General features: G+C 40.6%; 1 protein-coding gene across 1 annotated transcript in view; it reads left to right on the top strand.

Moving 5' to 3' along the window:
• The window catches only part of LOC126426914 (transcriptional repressor NF-X1), a 264,170-nt gene extending 252,905 nt beyond the window's left edge, over positions 1-11,265 (top strand). Inside the window, exon 18 of the mRNA XM_050089018.1 lies at positions 9,955-11,265. Within this exon, the coding sequence (XP_049944975.1) occupies positions 9,955-10,138 (184 nt within the window). The 3' untranslated portion in view covers positions 10,139-11,265. The remainder of the gene's footprint in view (positions 1-9,954) is intronic.
• The last annotated feature ends 3,497 nt before the right edge of the window (positions 11,266-14,762 follow it).

The raw sequence follows: 14,762 nt of genomic DNA, 5'->3' as shown, positions 1-14,762 counted from the left end.
TTGCATCTAGGTCTATTACAAGGATATGAGCCACGAGGCAAGGGCTCGAGAGCAGGGGCTATGTAGGGATGGACGAGGATATTGTGTAGGTTTGGCGGGTGGTTGGAATACCACTGTGGGAGGGGTGGGGAGGATAGTGGGTACGACATTTCTCATTTCAGGGCACAACGAGAGGTAGTCGAAACCCTGGCAGAGAATGTAATGCAGTTGCTCCAGTCCCGGATGGTACTGGGTCGAGAGGGAATTCTCCTCTGTGACCCGGCAGTGGGTCATTGGGAGGTGGTGGATGACTGAGAAGATAAGGCACGGAAGATCTGTTTTTGTACGAGGTTCGGAGGGTAATTACGGTCTGTACGGGCCTCAGTGAGACCTGTCCCACCCATCCTCCCACAATCACCACCTACTCCAGTCCAGTCACAAAAATCACCTACCCTATCAATGGCAGGGCTACCTGTGGAAGCAGTCGTGATCTACAAGCTAAGCTGTAACCACTGTGCTGCATTCTATGTGGGCATGACAACCCACAAGCTGTCTGTCCCCATGAACGGCCACCGACTAATTACGGTGGAGGAACAACTGGACCACCTAGCTGCTGAGCATGCTACCCAACACAACATTCTTCATTTCAATGACTGCTTCACAGCTTGTGCCATCAGGATCCTTCCTACCAACACCAGCTTTTCTGAGTCGTGCAGATGGGAACTCTCGCTGCAATATATCCTGCATTCCTGTAACCCTCCTGTCCTCAACCTTCGTAAGTCATTGTCCTTATCCATCTGACCCCTTTCCCATTCGCATTCCAGCACTACACAGCCCTCTATTCCACTAACGCAGCCAGTCGTCTTACTTCTCTCCTTTCCGCTACCGCCCCCCTCAATCACCCACCTGCCCGCCATCTAACCACCCAACTGCACCAGCTGCCCTACCCTCTCTCCACCTTGTCCCTGCACACTTCCTACTCCCACTAGCAGCACTTTACTGTCCCCCCACCCTCACCCCTACCCTGCTATCCCCCCCCCCCTTCCCCTTTCTGTCCCAGCCTCCTCCTCAACCCACCTGGTTGCCTCCCCCATCATGTCCAGCTGCTTGTAGTCTGGTTTCAGCTGACAGAGACTGTGTGTGTGTGTGTGGGGGGGGGGGGGGGGTTCCTATCTGTCTGTTATTTATTTTTAACAAAGGCCTTGTTGGCCAAAAGCTCATATCTCCGCTGTATGGTTAGTACCAGCTGTCCTTTTCATAATATTGTTACATTCCATCTACAGTTTTCTGTTGTTCACCTCTTAAGTAACCATGATGTAAAAGAATTGTAAGTTTAAAACCCTGGTCCAATGTACGGGAAGGACTGATTAATTTAAAGAAATAAATAGCTGTAATAAGTATGGTTTGTCCATGTGTATCACTATAACTCCACAACTCAACCTGCAGCCCTATAGTGTTAGATGTTATGGTAATCCTCCGTCCACAGGGGTGGTTTTGGTTTGCAACTGTACAGTTTGGGCTCGGAGAATCTGTGCCAAGAGAGGCATCACACCAATAGACTTCTTACGGGAGTTCAGTGAAGTGGCTGAGAATGCTGAATCCTGAAGTAGCAGAGATTTCCTTTAGAATATTTCAGATTGTTGTGGAATGTTCCAGAATGTTATAAAATATTCCAAAAACATTAGATAATGATCTCAAATGTTGCAGTATCATGTTGTCATGGGGATAAGTTGCAGGTGAGAGTGGTATATTTAGGCAGTGGTGAGGCGAACTTGTCAGTATACTTTTGGAAACTGATTAGAGCAGATCAAAGAAAAGTGAAATAAATTAGTGAATCGATTAAGGTAGTGAACAGTGTATTAAAGAGAACTTTACTGTGTTGTGGGATATTAAAATTTAAGAGTCTGTCGAGATGTAAAATAGGAGATCTTGCCAATGATGAGATGATAGATAAACTCCAGTGGAAGACTCTGCAGGAGAGACGCTCAGTAGCTCGGTACGGGCTTTTGTTAAAGTTTCGAGAACATACCTTCACCGAAGAGTCAAGCAGTATATTGCTCCCTCCTACGCGTATCTCGCGAAGAGACCATGAGGATAAAATCAGAGAGATTAGAGCCCACACAGAAGCATACCGACAATCCTTCTTTCCACGAACAGTACGAGACTGGAATAGAAGGGAGAACTGATAGAGGTACTCAGGGTACCCTCCACCACACACCGTCAAGTGGCTTGTGGAGTATGGATGTAGATGTAGAAGATGAAATGAAAAGAATCAGAAAGAATAATGAAGAAAAGAAAGAGATGAGGAGCAAATAAGCATATTTAACTTTATCACAGAAGAGAATAAATAGATTGAGAGCAAACTTAACAGATGAACAACAAGATGAAATTAGAGGAAAGGACCGAGTGGGACACTCAGCAAGCACACATGCAGAAACTGTTGATGAAGTAAGTAGAGTTACAGTGAAGGAAGTTCGTGAAACATAATAATTGTAAGCATGTGAACAAAACATTAGTATACAGTAAGTGCAATGCAGAAGTAGTAGAAATTTAAATTTGGCAGGTGAAGCATTTATTTATGGTCCCACAAAATAGTACAACAAACACAGATGCTTTGTCCTTGGCATAATAGATCAAGTGTGTCAGTTCTGCAGTGCCACGAAATTCAACAGAGAAACACCATAAATGTGTTGCACAAGTTATAAAATTTGATATGTACTATTGAAAGTGCCTCCACCAGAATTTTTTTATTACGTGATTGGGAGAAACTCAAGAATCAAAATATTATATACAGAATATGAGAGTGTAAAATGCTTCCTGTTAAAAGACATTTGGTGCTACTACGACAAACAATGAATGGTATCAGTTGAAAGAAGAGGTCACCAGGGGTGCAATCAAATTTTTGAAATCATTGATATGGTAAGGTAGGTTAGGGTCCCCGGTATATTACCCTGCTGAGCTCTCGTTTGCAAGTAATCAACGAAAAGGCTTTTGTAATTTTGTGTTAATGTCCTAGACCCTTAAAATATATAACAATGATTATATGGGCATTGTGGTGTAATAGTTCGCATACCAGCATGACATGTAGACAGTCATGAGTTCGAATCTCATCAGATGCTTGAAAATGTTTTGTTTTTAAAACATCATTGAAATCTCCTTTCAATTAATTGGTTTAATTGTAACTTTTCTCCTATTTCTAATTGTTTGTCACACCATTCTAATCATTGTGTTAACTTTTTCGTTTGCTCTTATTTTTTTCTTCCTATCTTCTTTTCTTTCTTTCTTTTTGATTATTTAAAAAAAAATAAAAGTTGAAATACTCTATTTACATTGGTTGTGCAACAGTGTCAAAAATGTATTTTTCATTACATATGAGATGTACGTTCAGAATGAAATTTTCTCTCCACAGCAGTATGTGTACTTCCTGGCAGATTAAAAATGTGTGCTGGAGTGTGACTCGAACTTAGGCTCTTTGCCTTTTGCTGGCAAGTGCTGTAATGACTGAGCTACCTTATGACAACTCACGACCCGTCATCACGTCTCTACTTCTGTCAGTATCTTGTCTCGTACCTTCGTAACTTCACAGAAGTTCTCCTGCAAATCAAAGGCCCCAAGTTGGAGTCTCAGTCCGGCACACAGTTTTAGTTTGCCAGGAAGTTTTAAGATGTTTATTTTTTGGATGGTAATTGTCATACAAACAGTTAAAACATAAATTCATGTTGCACCATGGACAAAATAGTGCAGATGAAGATGTAAATGAAAGAAGGGATTATAAATAAAATGATATTAAAGCAAAATCAGGCATAGAAATAACAAATGCAATAACATGGATGAAAATCTAAAACAATGAAGTGGAAGAAACCAGATGGAAGTCAGTACACAAAATAATTAAAACTACATCCATAAAGATCCCAAATGAAAAAAAGCATAGGAAGAAAAAATGAGAGCAATTAAAAAGGCTAATATGGTGGTTGAAGTGATGTGACAAACTTAAACCAATTAGTTGAATAAAAATAATGATCAGAGAGATTTCAATAAAGATTGAAAAATAAGAAATTTTGAATCTTCCAATGAGATTTGAACCCACGACCTAGATATCAGGTTCATATACTAACCACTACACTACAATGCCCATATAATTATCACCATAATTTTAAGGCTCTAGGACATTCACATAAAATTCCTAACTTTTTTTGGACAATTACTTGCAAACAAGAGATTGCCGGGATGAATTGCTGCAGGGTGAGATACCTGGGACCCAAAGCTACATCCACATGTAGATTATTTCAAAAACTCTAACCCACCCCTGGGGACCTCTCCTTGTTAGAGCTCATTTTCTACAAGTCTTCACAGTACCTTAGTCTTGGGAAACACATGGGGGCAGAACATACCATCACAGCACATGAAACAAGTTGACTGAAACATTGTCCAACGAGAAAACAGTTCTTCTGTCCTTCAGGTTGAAGACTGGTTTGATGCAGCACTCCACACTAGTCTTACATTGTGCATGCCTCTTCATCTCTGCATAACTACTGCAACCTATATCCGTTTGAACCTGCTTACTGCTTTCATATCTTAGACTCCCCGTACAATTTATACTCCCTGCACTTCCCTCCATTATGAATTTTAAAGATTTCTTGATGCCCCGGGATGTGTCCCTCCGACTGACCCCTTCTTTTTCTCAAGTTGTGCCATAAATGTATTCCATACTCTTCATTATTTATTACTTACTTAATCTATCCACCTAATCTTCAGCAGTCTTCTGCAGCACCACATTACAAAAGTTTTTGTTCACTTCTTCTTCATTCTGTTTGTCACACCAGTTTCACTTCTCTACACTGCTACATACCGGACAAATACTTTCAAAGAAAGACTTACCAACACTTAAAATAAGGCCCGCAACCAAATAAATACACATCGGTGCTACCCTTTGTCGACAGTGTGTGGCAGTACGAACTGAGGAATATTTAAGTAGAACGGACTGAACTGTTGGAAGGTGACCCCTTGAAACTTGCAGTAAAGCAGACATAGTGCAGACTATGTTTGTTTTATTCCAGTGTATGTTCACAAAACTTTTTGTTGTTGGACTATCTTATTTCGGTCAGTGGTGGCTATCTTCAGATCTCCAGAAAAAAGTGGAAACTGAATGCAACTATTAGGCAGTTTATATCTTGTAAACAATATATTATAATGCAATGAAAAGTATTACTTTCATATGTATAGTATGAGTGTGCCTAAAAAGGTGATGAAGTACATGTTTAGAAAATGTCCTGTATAATAATCACCAAGAAAGAAAAAAATGCTGTTTGGCTTTGTCGAACATAGCAAAAAATATGATACGAACTAGTTCATAGTGGCAGCAAAGACGTAATGTAAATGGCGCTACTGTTGACGACAAAAAATACGTTTGTGTTGCAAACTAGTTGGGTGTCACTACTGTATGCATATTTAACCTATATACAGGGCTGCTATAATTGATTCATTCATTTTCAGAGCTATCTATTTTCCATATTATTACATGTACAGACATGCTTGATGCATGAATAGAGCTTGAAACTCGCCAAGTTTGTGTTTTGTACACTGCAAATGTTCTAAGAGTGCCCCCTCTGGTCACACGACACATGACTGAGCGGTAGTCATGTTCGTTTCGTACTTTATGTAGTGACATCCTCTCAATGGCCATCACTGTCGCACTGATGCATTCTCTGAGCTGTTTGTGTTCTCGGCAATGGGGGTGTGTAAACACAATCCTTAACATACCCCCGAAGTCACGAGGTATTAGGCCTGGTGACCTAGGAGGATGAGGGAAAAGAGCCACACCATCTTCATCCCTATGCCCAATCCAGCGATACAAAAGTTCATCATTTAGGTAGTCTGCTCCAGTGAGGTGGTGCCTCATCTTGTTGGAAGGTGAAATTCTCTGTTGTAACAGTAAACATCTTACATATTCCAACACAAAAACTCTTTCCTTACTTTGTCACCATTTTCTCAAAGCGCTGCACTCATAACACCAACTGTTGGGCACGATGGTGACTGTGTGTGTTTACAGTTCTATTCGTGAACCAGTCGTACTTGTACGTTCAATACCTTGGGAAATATAGAAGTGTGAAAACAAATTAATCACTTACAGTGGCCCTGTACAGTTACATAAAATGCAATCAAGTAAAAACTTGCAATTATGCAGAAACTGGTAAGGTCTGAAATTATGAGATGTTATAAGTTTTTACAGCAATATGATGAAATATGTTAAAAGTGCAAAAGAAATTAAATTTTAAATTTATTAAAAACTAAATAAGTGGCAACGTGTGATCTGAAGATGGTCACCACTGACAACAATAAATTATCTGAGTAAAATTCAAGCTTTTGCAACAAACAGTTGCTTCATCAGGAAAGAGGGAAGGAGAGGGAAAGACGAAAGGATGTGGGTTTTAAGGGAGAGGGTAAGGAGTCATTCCAATCCCGGGAGCGGAAAGACTTACCTCAGGGGGAAAAACTCGCACACACACACATATCCATCCGCACATACACAGACACCGTGTATGTGCGGATGGATATGTGTGTGTCTGCGCGAGTGTATACCTGTCCTTTTTTCCCCCTGAGGTAAGTCTTTCTGCTCCCGGGATTGGAATGACTCCTTACCCTCTCCCTTAAAACCCACATCCTTTCGTCTTTCCCTCTCCTTCCCTCTTTCTTGATGAAGCAACCGTTTGTTGCGAAAGCTTGAATTTTGTGTGTATGTTTGTGTTTGTTTGTGTGTCTATCGACCTGCCAGCGCTTTCGTTCGGTAAGTCACCTCATCTTTATTTTTATATATATATATATATATATATATATATATATATATATATATATATATATATATATTTTCCACGTGGGAAAAAATATATATAAAAACAAAGATGAGGTGACTTACCGAACAAAAGCGCTGGCAGGTCGATAGACACACAAACAAACACAAACACACACACAAAATTCAAGCTTTCGCAACAAACTGTTGCCTCATCAGGAAAGAGGGAAGGAGAGGGGAAGACGAAAGGAAGTGTCACACTTCGTGGATTGTTTTTTATTCATGACTGTCAGCTCGGGAAGGCAGAAATGCACAATTTAAATAAGATGGAACCAGTACTGAAAAATGTTGTCTTTGCACTTGAAATATACAGGCAGAGAAAAACAACCTGATAATAAGGTCAGAGGAGAGGGTGAGTGATCTCGAATTGAGCAAATTTTTCCAAACATTCATAGATTGGAAATGCATGTGATGGAGGTACAGCTAGTTAGTGATGAGCACACGGCAGGTTCATGTTTAAACTAACTTGCCCCAGCTCGTGCGTTTTATGCTAAATAGCACTGTTACTATTTAAAAGGTAATGGTTCCACTGAACAGTGAAAGCTAGGCTGGATGTCAATTGCCTGTGGATGTTACTCAGTTACCCTGTTATTTTAAAAAGGGAGTAAGCTGTAATGCAGTAAGCAGACATACACAAACATGTTTGCACATTGGAGAAATTTTACCCATTCAATTATTAAACAGACAAAAGGACTTAATGCCAGGAACTGAAGTGTTTCCAAGTGTTAGCTGGCAATATTGTGAAAAGTGTTAGTCAACTGTTATAACCATATCACCTATAGTCTTAATTACAATGTCGTGTCCACGTGAGAAAAGCATTTTCAAAGAGGAGCATTTTGTGATCTGGTTTTTACTTTCGCAAAGTACACAACCGTCAGAAATAATCTCTCAAATGAGCAAATAACACACCAGTAGTTGCACAAACTGTGCATGTTTTTACACATGAATGAAAACGCTTAAGTGTCCACAAAAACGCAAGTGATGAGCACTGCTTGGGGTGTCTGTTAGCAGTATCGATCTCAGTGTCAGCTTGTATTGATTCATTTATCTGAGAAATTGATTCCTTACAGGTAAAAAAACAGAAATACAGCAAAACTTCTGGAAGTTGGGTTCCCAGAGAACATCCTGCCCATCACAAAGAACACAGATTTTATATTTGCGCCGAGCTCCAAAATCATTCCAGTAATGGAGGTGATATATTTTTGGATAAGATGCTAACCTGTGATGAAACTGGAATGCATTTCTAGCCAGAATCAAAGCATGGGGTGGAAACACCATGAATCGCCTGTCTGTAAGAAATTTGAAACTCTACAATCACCTGGGACAGTTATGGTTATCAAGAGTGTCTATGGTTTAATTTTCTGTGACTGTTTTGTAGAAACAACTCTCTATCAATACTGTATACCACTCTGGCACAATTGAGAATGAAGTCAAGCCCACACTAAAGATTAAATGTCCAGGAGGGCAGGCGGAAGACAGGGCTCGACAACATATGATCCAGCTAAATGATTAATTGGGGTGAAAGGAATGGAAAGGAAACAGGATGGGGAAGAGGAGGGAAGGAACTAATAACTTCCAGCCTCACAGGGCATTGCAGCAATGCACCAGTGAGAGTTGAAAATTTGCATCAGACCGCCTCTCTAGAATGGTTGCCAGAATTGTCTCGGCCATCTACACACACTTCCCAACAGACCCAAATTCCCAATTTTCGCACTCTCCCTGCCACAAATACCGCCACTCATTAAGTTTTTACTGAAACTTTCTCATCTAACAGCTGTCACGACCTTTGAATTATAGATATGAGTCATGTCTGACTGAACATACACCACTCATAGGACTTTACAACTTTCGAATGATGTAGAAATTTATTGACATAAACTATGAATTGGTAGATGTGTCATTTGTAGCAGTCAGCCTCAGGTTTCACCTAAAAGTTTGAAGTCTCATTTTGGTTATGTGGTTACCATTTATGATTTGGCAAGCATCCCACCAGTTACCAATTTCTTCCCACACTCCTTGTAGCAGTTGGGCATAACTTGTGCAATGGCAGTGTAGATTTGATTTTTCAGGTTGGCTAAATTGTTTGGTAAAGGAGGGTCATACACACGGTCTTTAATAAAAGCCCAGAGAAAGAAATCCAGTGGTGTCAAGTCTGAGGAGTGAGGTGGCCATGTGATTGACCCTTCGCGGCCAATCCGACGATCAGGGAAGCGATTGAGGAAACCTCGAACTTCTGTCGGGAAATGAGGTGGTGCACTGCGTTGCTGGTAGCAAACCGTCCCATCTCGGTCGTCTTCATTGCTCTGTGAAATTAAAAAGTTTTCAAGCACAACCAGACACACAATACCAGTGACTGTTTTCTCCATGAAGAAGAATTTGCTAAGAGCACAAAAGACATTAACTTTTGGGGGTGTCACGAACTTGTTCCAGGATTGGACACAGAATTTTGCTGTCCCATATTTACACCAAAAAGTTGTTGCAGAGTTCGTTTCACGAAGCCGAAACACACAGCAAGCGCACTCCGAACTAGTGAAAGTAGCCGTTTTAACTGTGCACTACATGAATCAAACTTGAGGCTGTTTGCTACAAAACGATACATCTACCAATTCTGTAAGTTATCCCAGTAAATTTCTATAGCACTCCAAAGTTGTAAAGTCTTTCTTGATTCACTCTGTATATAATTCTAAGACACTTTTGCTGGAAACTGTTGGCAGAGTGGTTTGGGAGCTCCTGCTTCGTCCTTCTCAGAGTCGTGACCTCAAAGCTTCAGATTTTTATCTGTTCAGTTCAAGAAAAGAAGCCTCGTATGGCGTAAGGATCAATAGCAATGAAGGGGAAAGGAAAAAAAGTACAGAAAGGTTTTGAGATCGAGGCAAAGAATGCTCTGCTGAGGAATTAAAAGACATAGTCAGTGGGACAGGAGCATGGAAGATGGTGAGGATTATGTGAAAAAATAGACAAAAACTGTACTGATTAAATAATTCATTTTTCCGGTACAGTTATTTGCTTAATTATTGAAAATGCTTGTATCAGGTTCTCCCTATGTTAGTTGTGTAACACAAAGAGTTTCAATTGCATGTGTCCTTCGTTTGCTTTTTACTGATACCGACCATTTGTACTTTCCAAAGGCCGATGGAAGTTCTCAGTGCGAGCAGCCCTTCACAGCAACAGCAGCCACTATCTGAAAGAGAGTCTTCCAGCTGGGTGACCACGGTGGGCCCCAGCACCGGTACTGTGCTGACAGCGAGCTCGTCCACTGCGGCCACCGCCACACAGCCCCGACAGCAGTCGGAGTACGGCGGTGAGTCCTAGCGGCCACTGGGGGACGACTGCACCACAGCAGAACTCCTCCGCTGCTGCCAGACGCGGCCCACGAGGAAGTTTCACGGCGTGGCTTACGGTACCAGATTCTCTGCCATCACGAGACGTCGTCACGTTTGTGACGAGGGGAGCCGTACGCTTCCGGACGGCTGCACTGTCGTCCCGACAGGTTACTCCTGCCGAGTCTGCAAATTACTGGTTGTCTGTTGTTAAGAGCACTGTTTGCCTTACAGAGGAAATTTCCACTTTGAGAGAAGTTGCTTTTATTGAGTTCTAGTAATACCTATTTTATCGTGCCGCTAGTTGGTATTGGGTATTTTGTTGCTGACAAGTTCATTAAATAATATTGTTACAGTCTTTATGTGGAAAATAAGCCACAGTAAGTGTATTTTAACTTTACTACATATTATGCAAGAGATAGGCCATTTACATAATTTGAAATTTTTTGAGGGGGGGAGGTGAAGCAGAGACTGGGAGAGAAATAACATGCAATTTATTGTGCCTGTGCAGAATTTTTTGTTTTGATAATATCTGTATAGCGTGTGCCTCTTGTTGCCTGGTAATTGTTGAACCAGTAAATTGAATCCAATTTTTTGAGCCAGCACGTGACTTTGTCAGTTACCTAACCGAGCTTTTCTCCAGGGTCAGGTATTATTGTTCAGGCTACTGCTGTAATATTTGGTAATTAAAAAGGAAAAAAAAAAACAGATTTGGGCCTGTTGTCCTAGATTTGTGTAAATGGGCATATATGTAATGTTATCACTGCATTAGCTCCATATTGTTAATCTATACTCTTAAGGTTGATGAATTATTCAAACTTTGTGAACTTATTTTATAAAAATCCAGCAAGTGTGAGACGACCATAATATAAGTGGATTGACCTGCAGTCCCTAGATTAATTCTACTGTTTCATTCCTGTTATGGACGATTCCACAGATGTTTGAAGACAAACTTGTTATTTATATGATTACTATATTTACAATTATGAGTATTGCTAATAGATTAATTTTATTTGACTGTGTGTGTGATAGCCAGACACCACCATCCTTCATTGTTGCATTCTGTTGTATACATAATTTAGTGAGAGATTAAAAATGTGGGCAGGATACGTAATCAAATTTTGACTTCTGTCTTGTGCTGCAACACTTTCTGAATTTTAAATTTCTTTTGTCGTGTACCCATTTTCTTGTCATTTGTTTTTGCCCGTGACACCAAAATCTTCAGGTTAGAAAATTGAGTGGAGCCAATTCTGTCCAGGATGCCTTTGCTCTAAAAGTTGTCTCCCAGCATTACATTGATATTTGTTTGCAATTAATTGCCTGGGCAAGGCCTTTATATTTATGTGCAGACATTCATCACAGCATTCAAGGACTTATGAGGATGTTTTTGGAGCTTTCACTGTTGTTTTAAAAACCTTTACCACTAAACCTATTTTGCAGACAGTTTCCACATGTACCACTGAAGATATCACTGTACAACACATAGTTTAGGAGGAAACTAGCTTTTCTGAAAAATGTTAGCAGTTCTGAATATTGATTGTAGAAATGTTTATATAATTTTGAAAAACAATTGTTGGAAGATAGTTCTCATATGGCTCTACCATATATGGTCTACAATTACTGAATTTCAAAAAAATTAAATCTGAGTGTCAATATTAAGAAAACAAAAGATTCCTGCTCACCATATTGTGGAGATGTTGAACTACAGACACACACAACAAAAGACAAATAAACAAGTAAGCTTTTGGTCAATAGGTCTTCTTCTGGGGTAGACAACGCACACAGTCACGCGAAGGCAACTTGTGGCCCCTTTTTTTTTTTTTTTTTTTTTTTTTTTTTTTTTTTTTTTTTTTTGCATGAATGTGTGTGAGTATTATTTTTCTTCAGAAGATGGCCTTTTGGCCAAAAGCTTACTTGTTTTGCAGTCTTTCTGTTGTGCCTGTCTGCAATTCAGTATATCCACTATATAGTGTGCTTTTCATAATATTGTCCTCATTCCACCCTGGATGAACCTGAGTGTCATAAGTGACATTGAACTACGTGGTTATAATTAAACTGACAGCGCTGTAGTGAGGGCTGTGTGCTGTAAGCAGTCAGAATGTGGTGTGGGTGCAGGAAAAGGGGAAGAATGATCAAACACATCATAATGGTGATTTTGGCACGTTTATTAGGATATAACTCATGAGACTGATTAGGTGTGTTCAATATGGTCTAAAGGCTGGGCGACATGGTGTGTCTGTAATACAGCACGGCCAACAATTGCTCACAGGATATGCTATGTAATCAAATCAATATGTTGTCGAGTGCTAGCGTTCAGATCAGGATGAGCCGGGTACATCCCTGACAGACACGATGTTTCAGATATGCAGACAACCAGAAGTCGTACAGATTTAGGTCGAAATGTATAAATGGCTGCACATATTGAAAGTGTTTAGCGATGATGTGGTCGTTAGCGAAGTTTTCTCAAAGCAAATCTTTCAACTGGCAAGCTATGAGGGCTGTTCAATAAAGAATGATAATTTTTTTATGGTCATAATTTCTCACACTAAAATTTAATCTTATAATATTCTGTTAGCTTAATGTGCAACACACACACACAGTAGTAGTTTCATTGTTGGGACTCCTGGTTCCCGCCTGTGAGAGGCAGGCGAGGTCAGACATGTTTAGTACCGCCTACCGCTGCAATGGAGCTTACACGCGAGGGACAATGTGCGGCTTTGAAATTCTGCTTTCGGCTCAACAAATCTTTAGCTGAGGCCTATACAATATTACAGGAGCCCTATGGAGAGTCTGTTCTTCCCTACAACACAACTCGAAGCTGGTTTAAAATGTTTTAAAGAGGGGAGACAGTCAATTTCAAAGGAAGATGGACCCGGTGCTCCAGTTACTGCTCTTATGGAAGAAAACATCAACACTGCTGCTGTCATAATGAGATAGGATCAGCGAATTACCTTAAGATCACTTTCTGACATACTGAATGTTTCATTAGGTGTCGCCCACACATTGGTGACAGAAAACTTACACGACAATTGTTTGTCCGCGATGGATTCCAAGACTGTCGATTCCCTACCAAAATGACATTCACGTGCATGTCTGCATGCAGTTAAAGTTGATGTTGGAGGAAGATCCAAAGTTTCTTTCAAAAGTAATCACTGCTGATGAAACTTGGCTACATCATTTTGATCGTGAGAGCAAACAGCAAAGCTCAGTGTGGAAATCTCCTTCATCACTGACCCCCAAAAAAGCAAAAGTGGTTGCTTCTGCTGGGAAAGTTATTGTCGTCTGTTTTTTTTATATATATATATATATATATATATATATATTAAATATGTCTGCTTGTGTCTGTATGTGTGGATGGATATGTGCGTGTGTGCGAGTGTATACCTGTCCTTTTTTCCCCCTAAGGTAAGTCTTTCCGCTCCTGGGATTGGAATGACTCCTTACCCTCTCCCTTAAAACCCACTTCCTTTCGTCTTCCCCTCTCCTTCCCTCTTTCCTGATGAGGCAACAGTTTGTTGCGAAAGCTTGAATTTTGTGTGTATGTTTGTGTTTGTTTGTGTGTCTATCGACCTGCCAGCGCTTTTGTTCGGTAAGTCACCTCATCTTTGTTTTTATATATATATATATATATATATATATATATATATATATATATATATATATATATATATGTGTGTGTGTGTGTGTGTGTGTGTGTGTATTCGTGGAATGGTTTGTCAGCATGTTGTACCTACACACACATCAGTAACTGGACAATACTACAGGGATGTCCTGGAAACATTGCAAGTCCATATCAGGCGCAAAACACCACATTGCCGTGAAGCAGGCTGGATGCTGCACCACGATAAAGCGCGGCCGCACATTGCCAATGTTGTTGCTGAATATCTTGCAAAAATCAATGTGAAGTGCATCCCTCACCCTCCCAGAGTCCAGATTTAGCCCCATGTGACCTTTTTTTATTCCCTAACATGAAGAAACGCCTTATTGGGAGACATTATCAATCATCAGAAGCAGTGGTGAAGGCTGCAGAGGCGATTTTGAAGGACCTCTCAAAAAATGGTTTCCAGCATTATTTGAGGACTGGCAGAAATGCTGGGACAAGTGCATCACATCCCTGGGAGACTACTTTGGAAATGACCATCAAAATTATGAGGATGAGTAAAGGTACATTGTCAAAAACAATTATGATCATCCTTTATAGAACAGCCACGTGTATGTGGTGTTGCCCCATCTTGCTTGAAAATAGTGGTGTGGACATAGTTACGTTCTTGCAAAACTGGAACTGCATGTTGCATGAGAAGACCCTTATAACATGGTGGTGTCACTGTACACTTAATAGGCCCTCAATGAGAAACAAACTGAGAATGATGGAGCTGTGAAACTACACCACACTGTCACATAAGCACCTGCCTCCGTGGCTGAGGTCGCTAACACGCGCTCGTGCAAGACGTTCATCCTAGGAATGAGCCGGTTCGAATCCTGGTGGTGGAAACAATTTTCACTGCCATTATTTGGCCAGCAAGGGGAGGAGAAGTGATGACAAAGTTCCTCATCACCAGACTTGCACCAATGTCTCAGTTTAAATACCAAACCTCTCCGCAATGTCACGTGAAGTG

This window comes from Schistocerca serialis, chromosome 11 (genome assembly GCF_023864345.2).
Source record: "Schistocerca serialis cubense isolate TAMUIC-IGC-003099 chromosome 11, iqSchSeri2.2, whole genome shotgun sequence".
NCBI lineage: Eukaryota > Metazoa > Arthropoda > Insecta > Orthoptera > Acrididae > Schistocerca > Schistocerca serialis.
The sequence above is the reverse complement of the archived record's forward strand: the minus strand, read 5'-3'. Positions and strand labels throughout refer to the sequence as shown.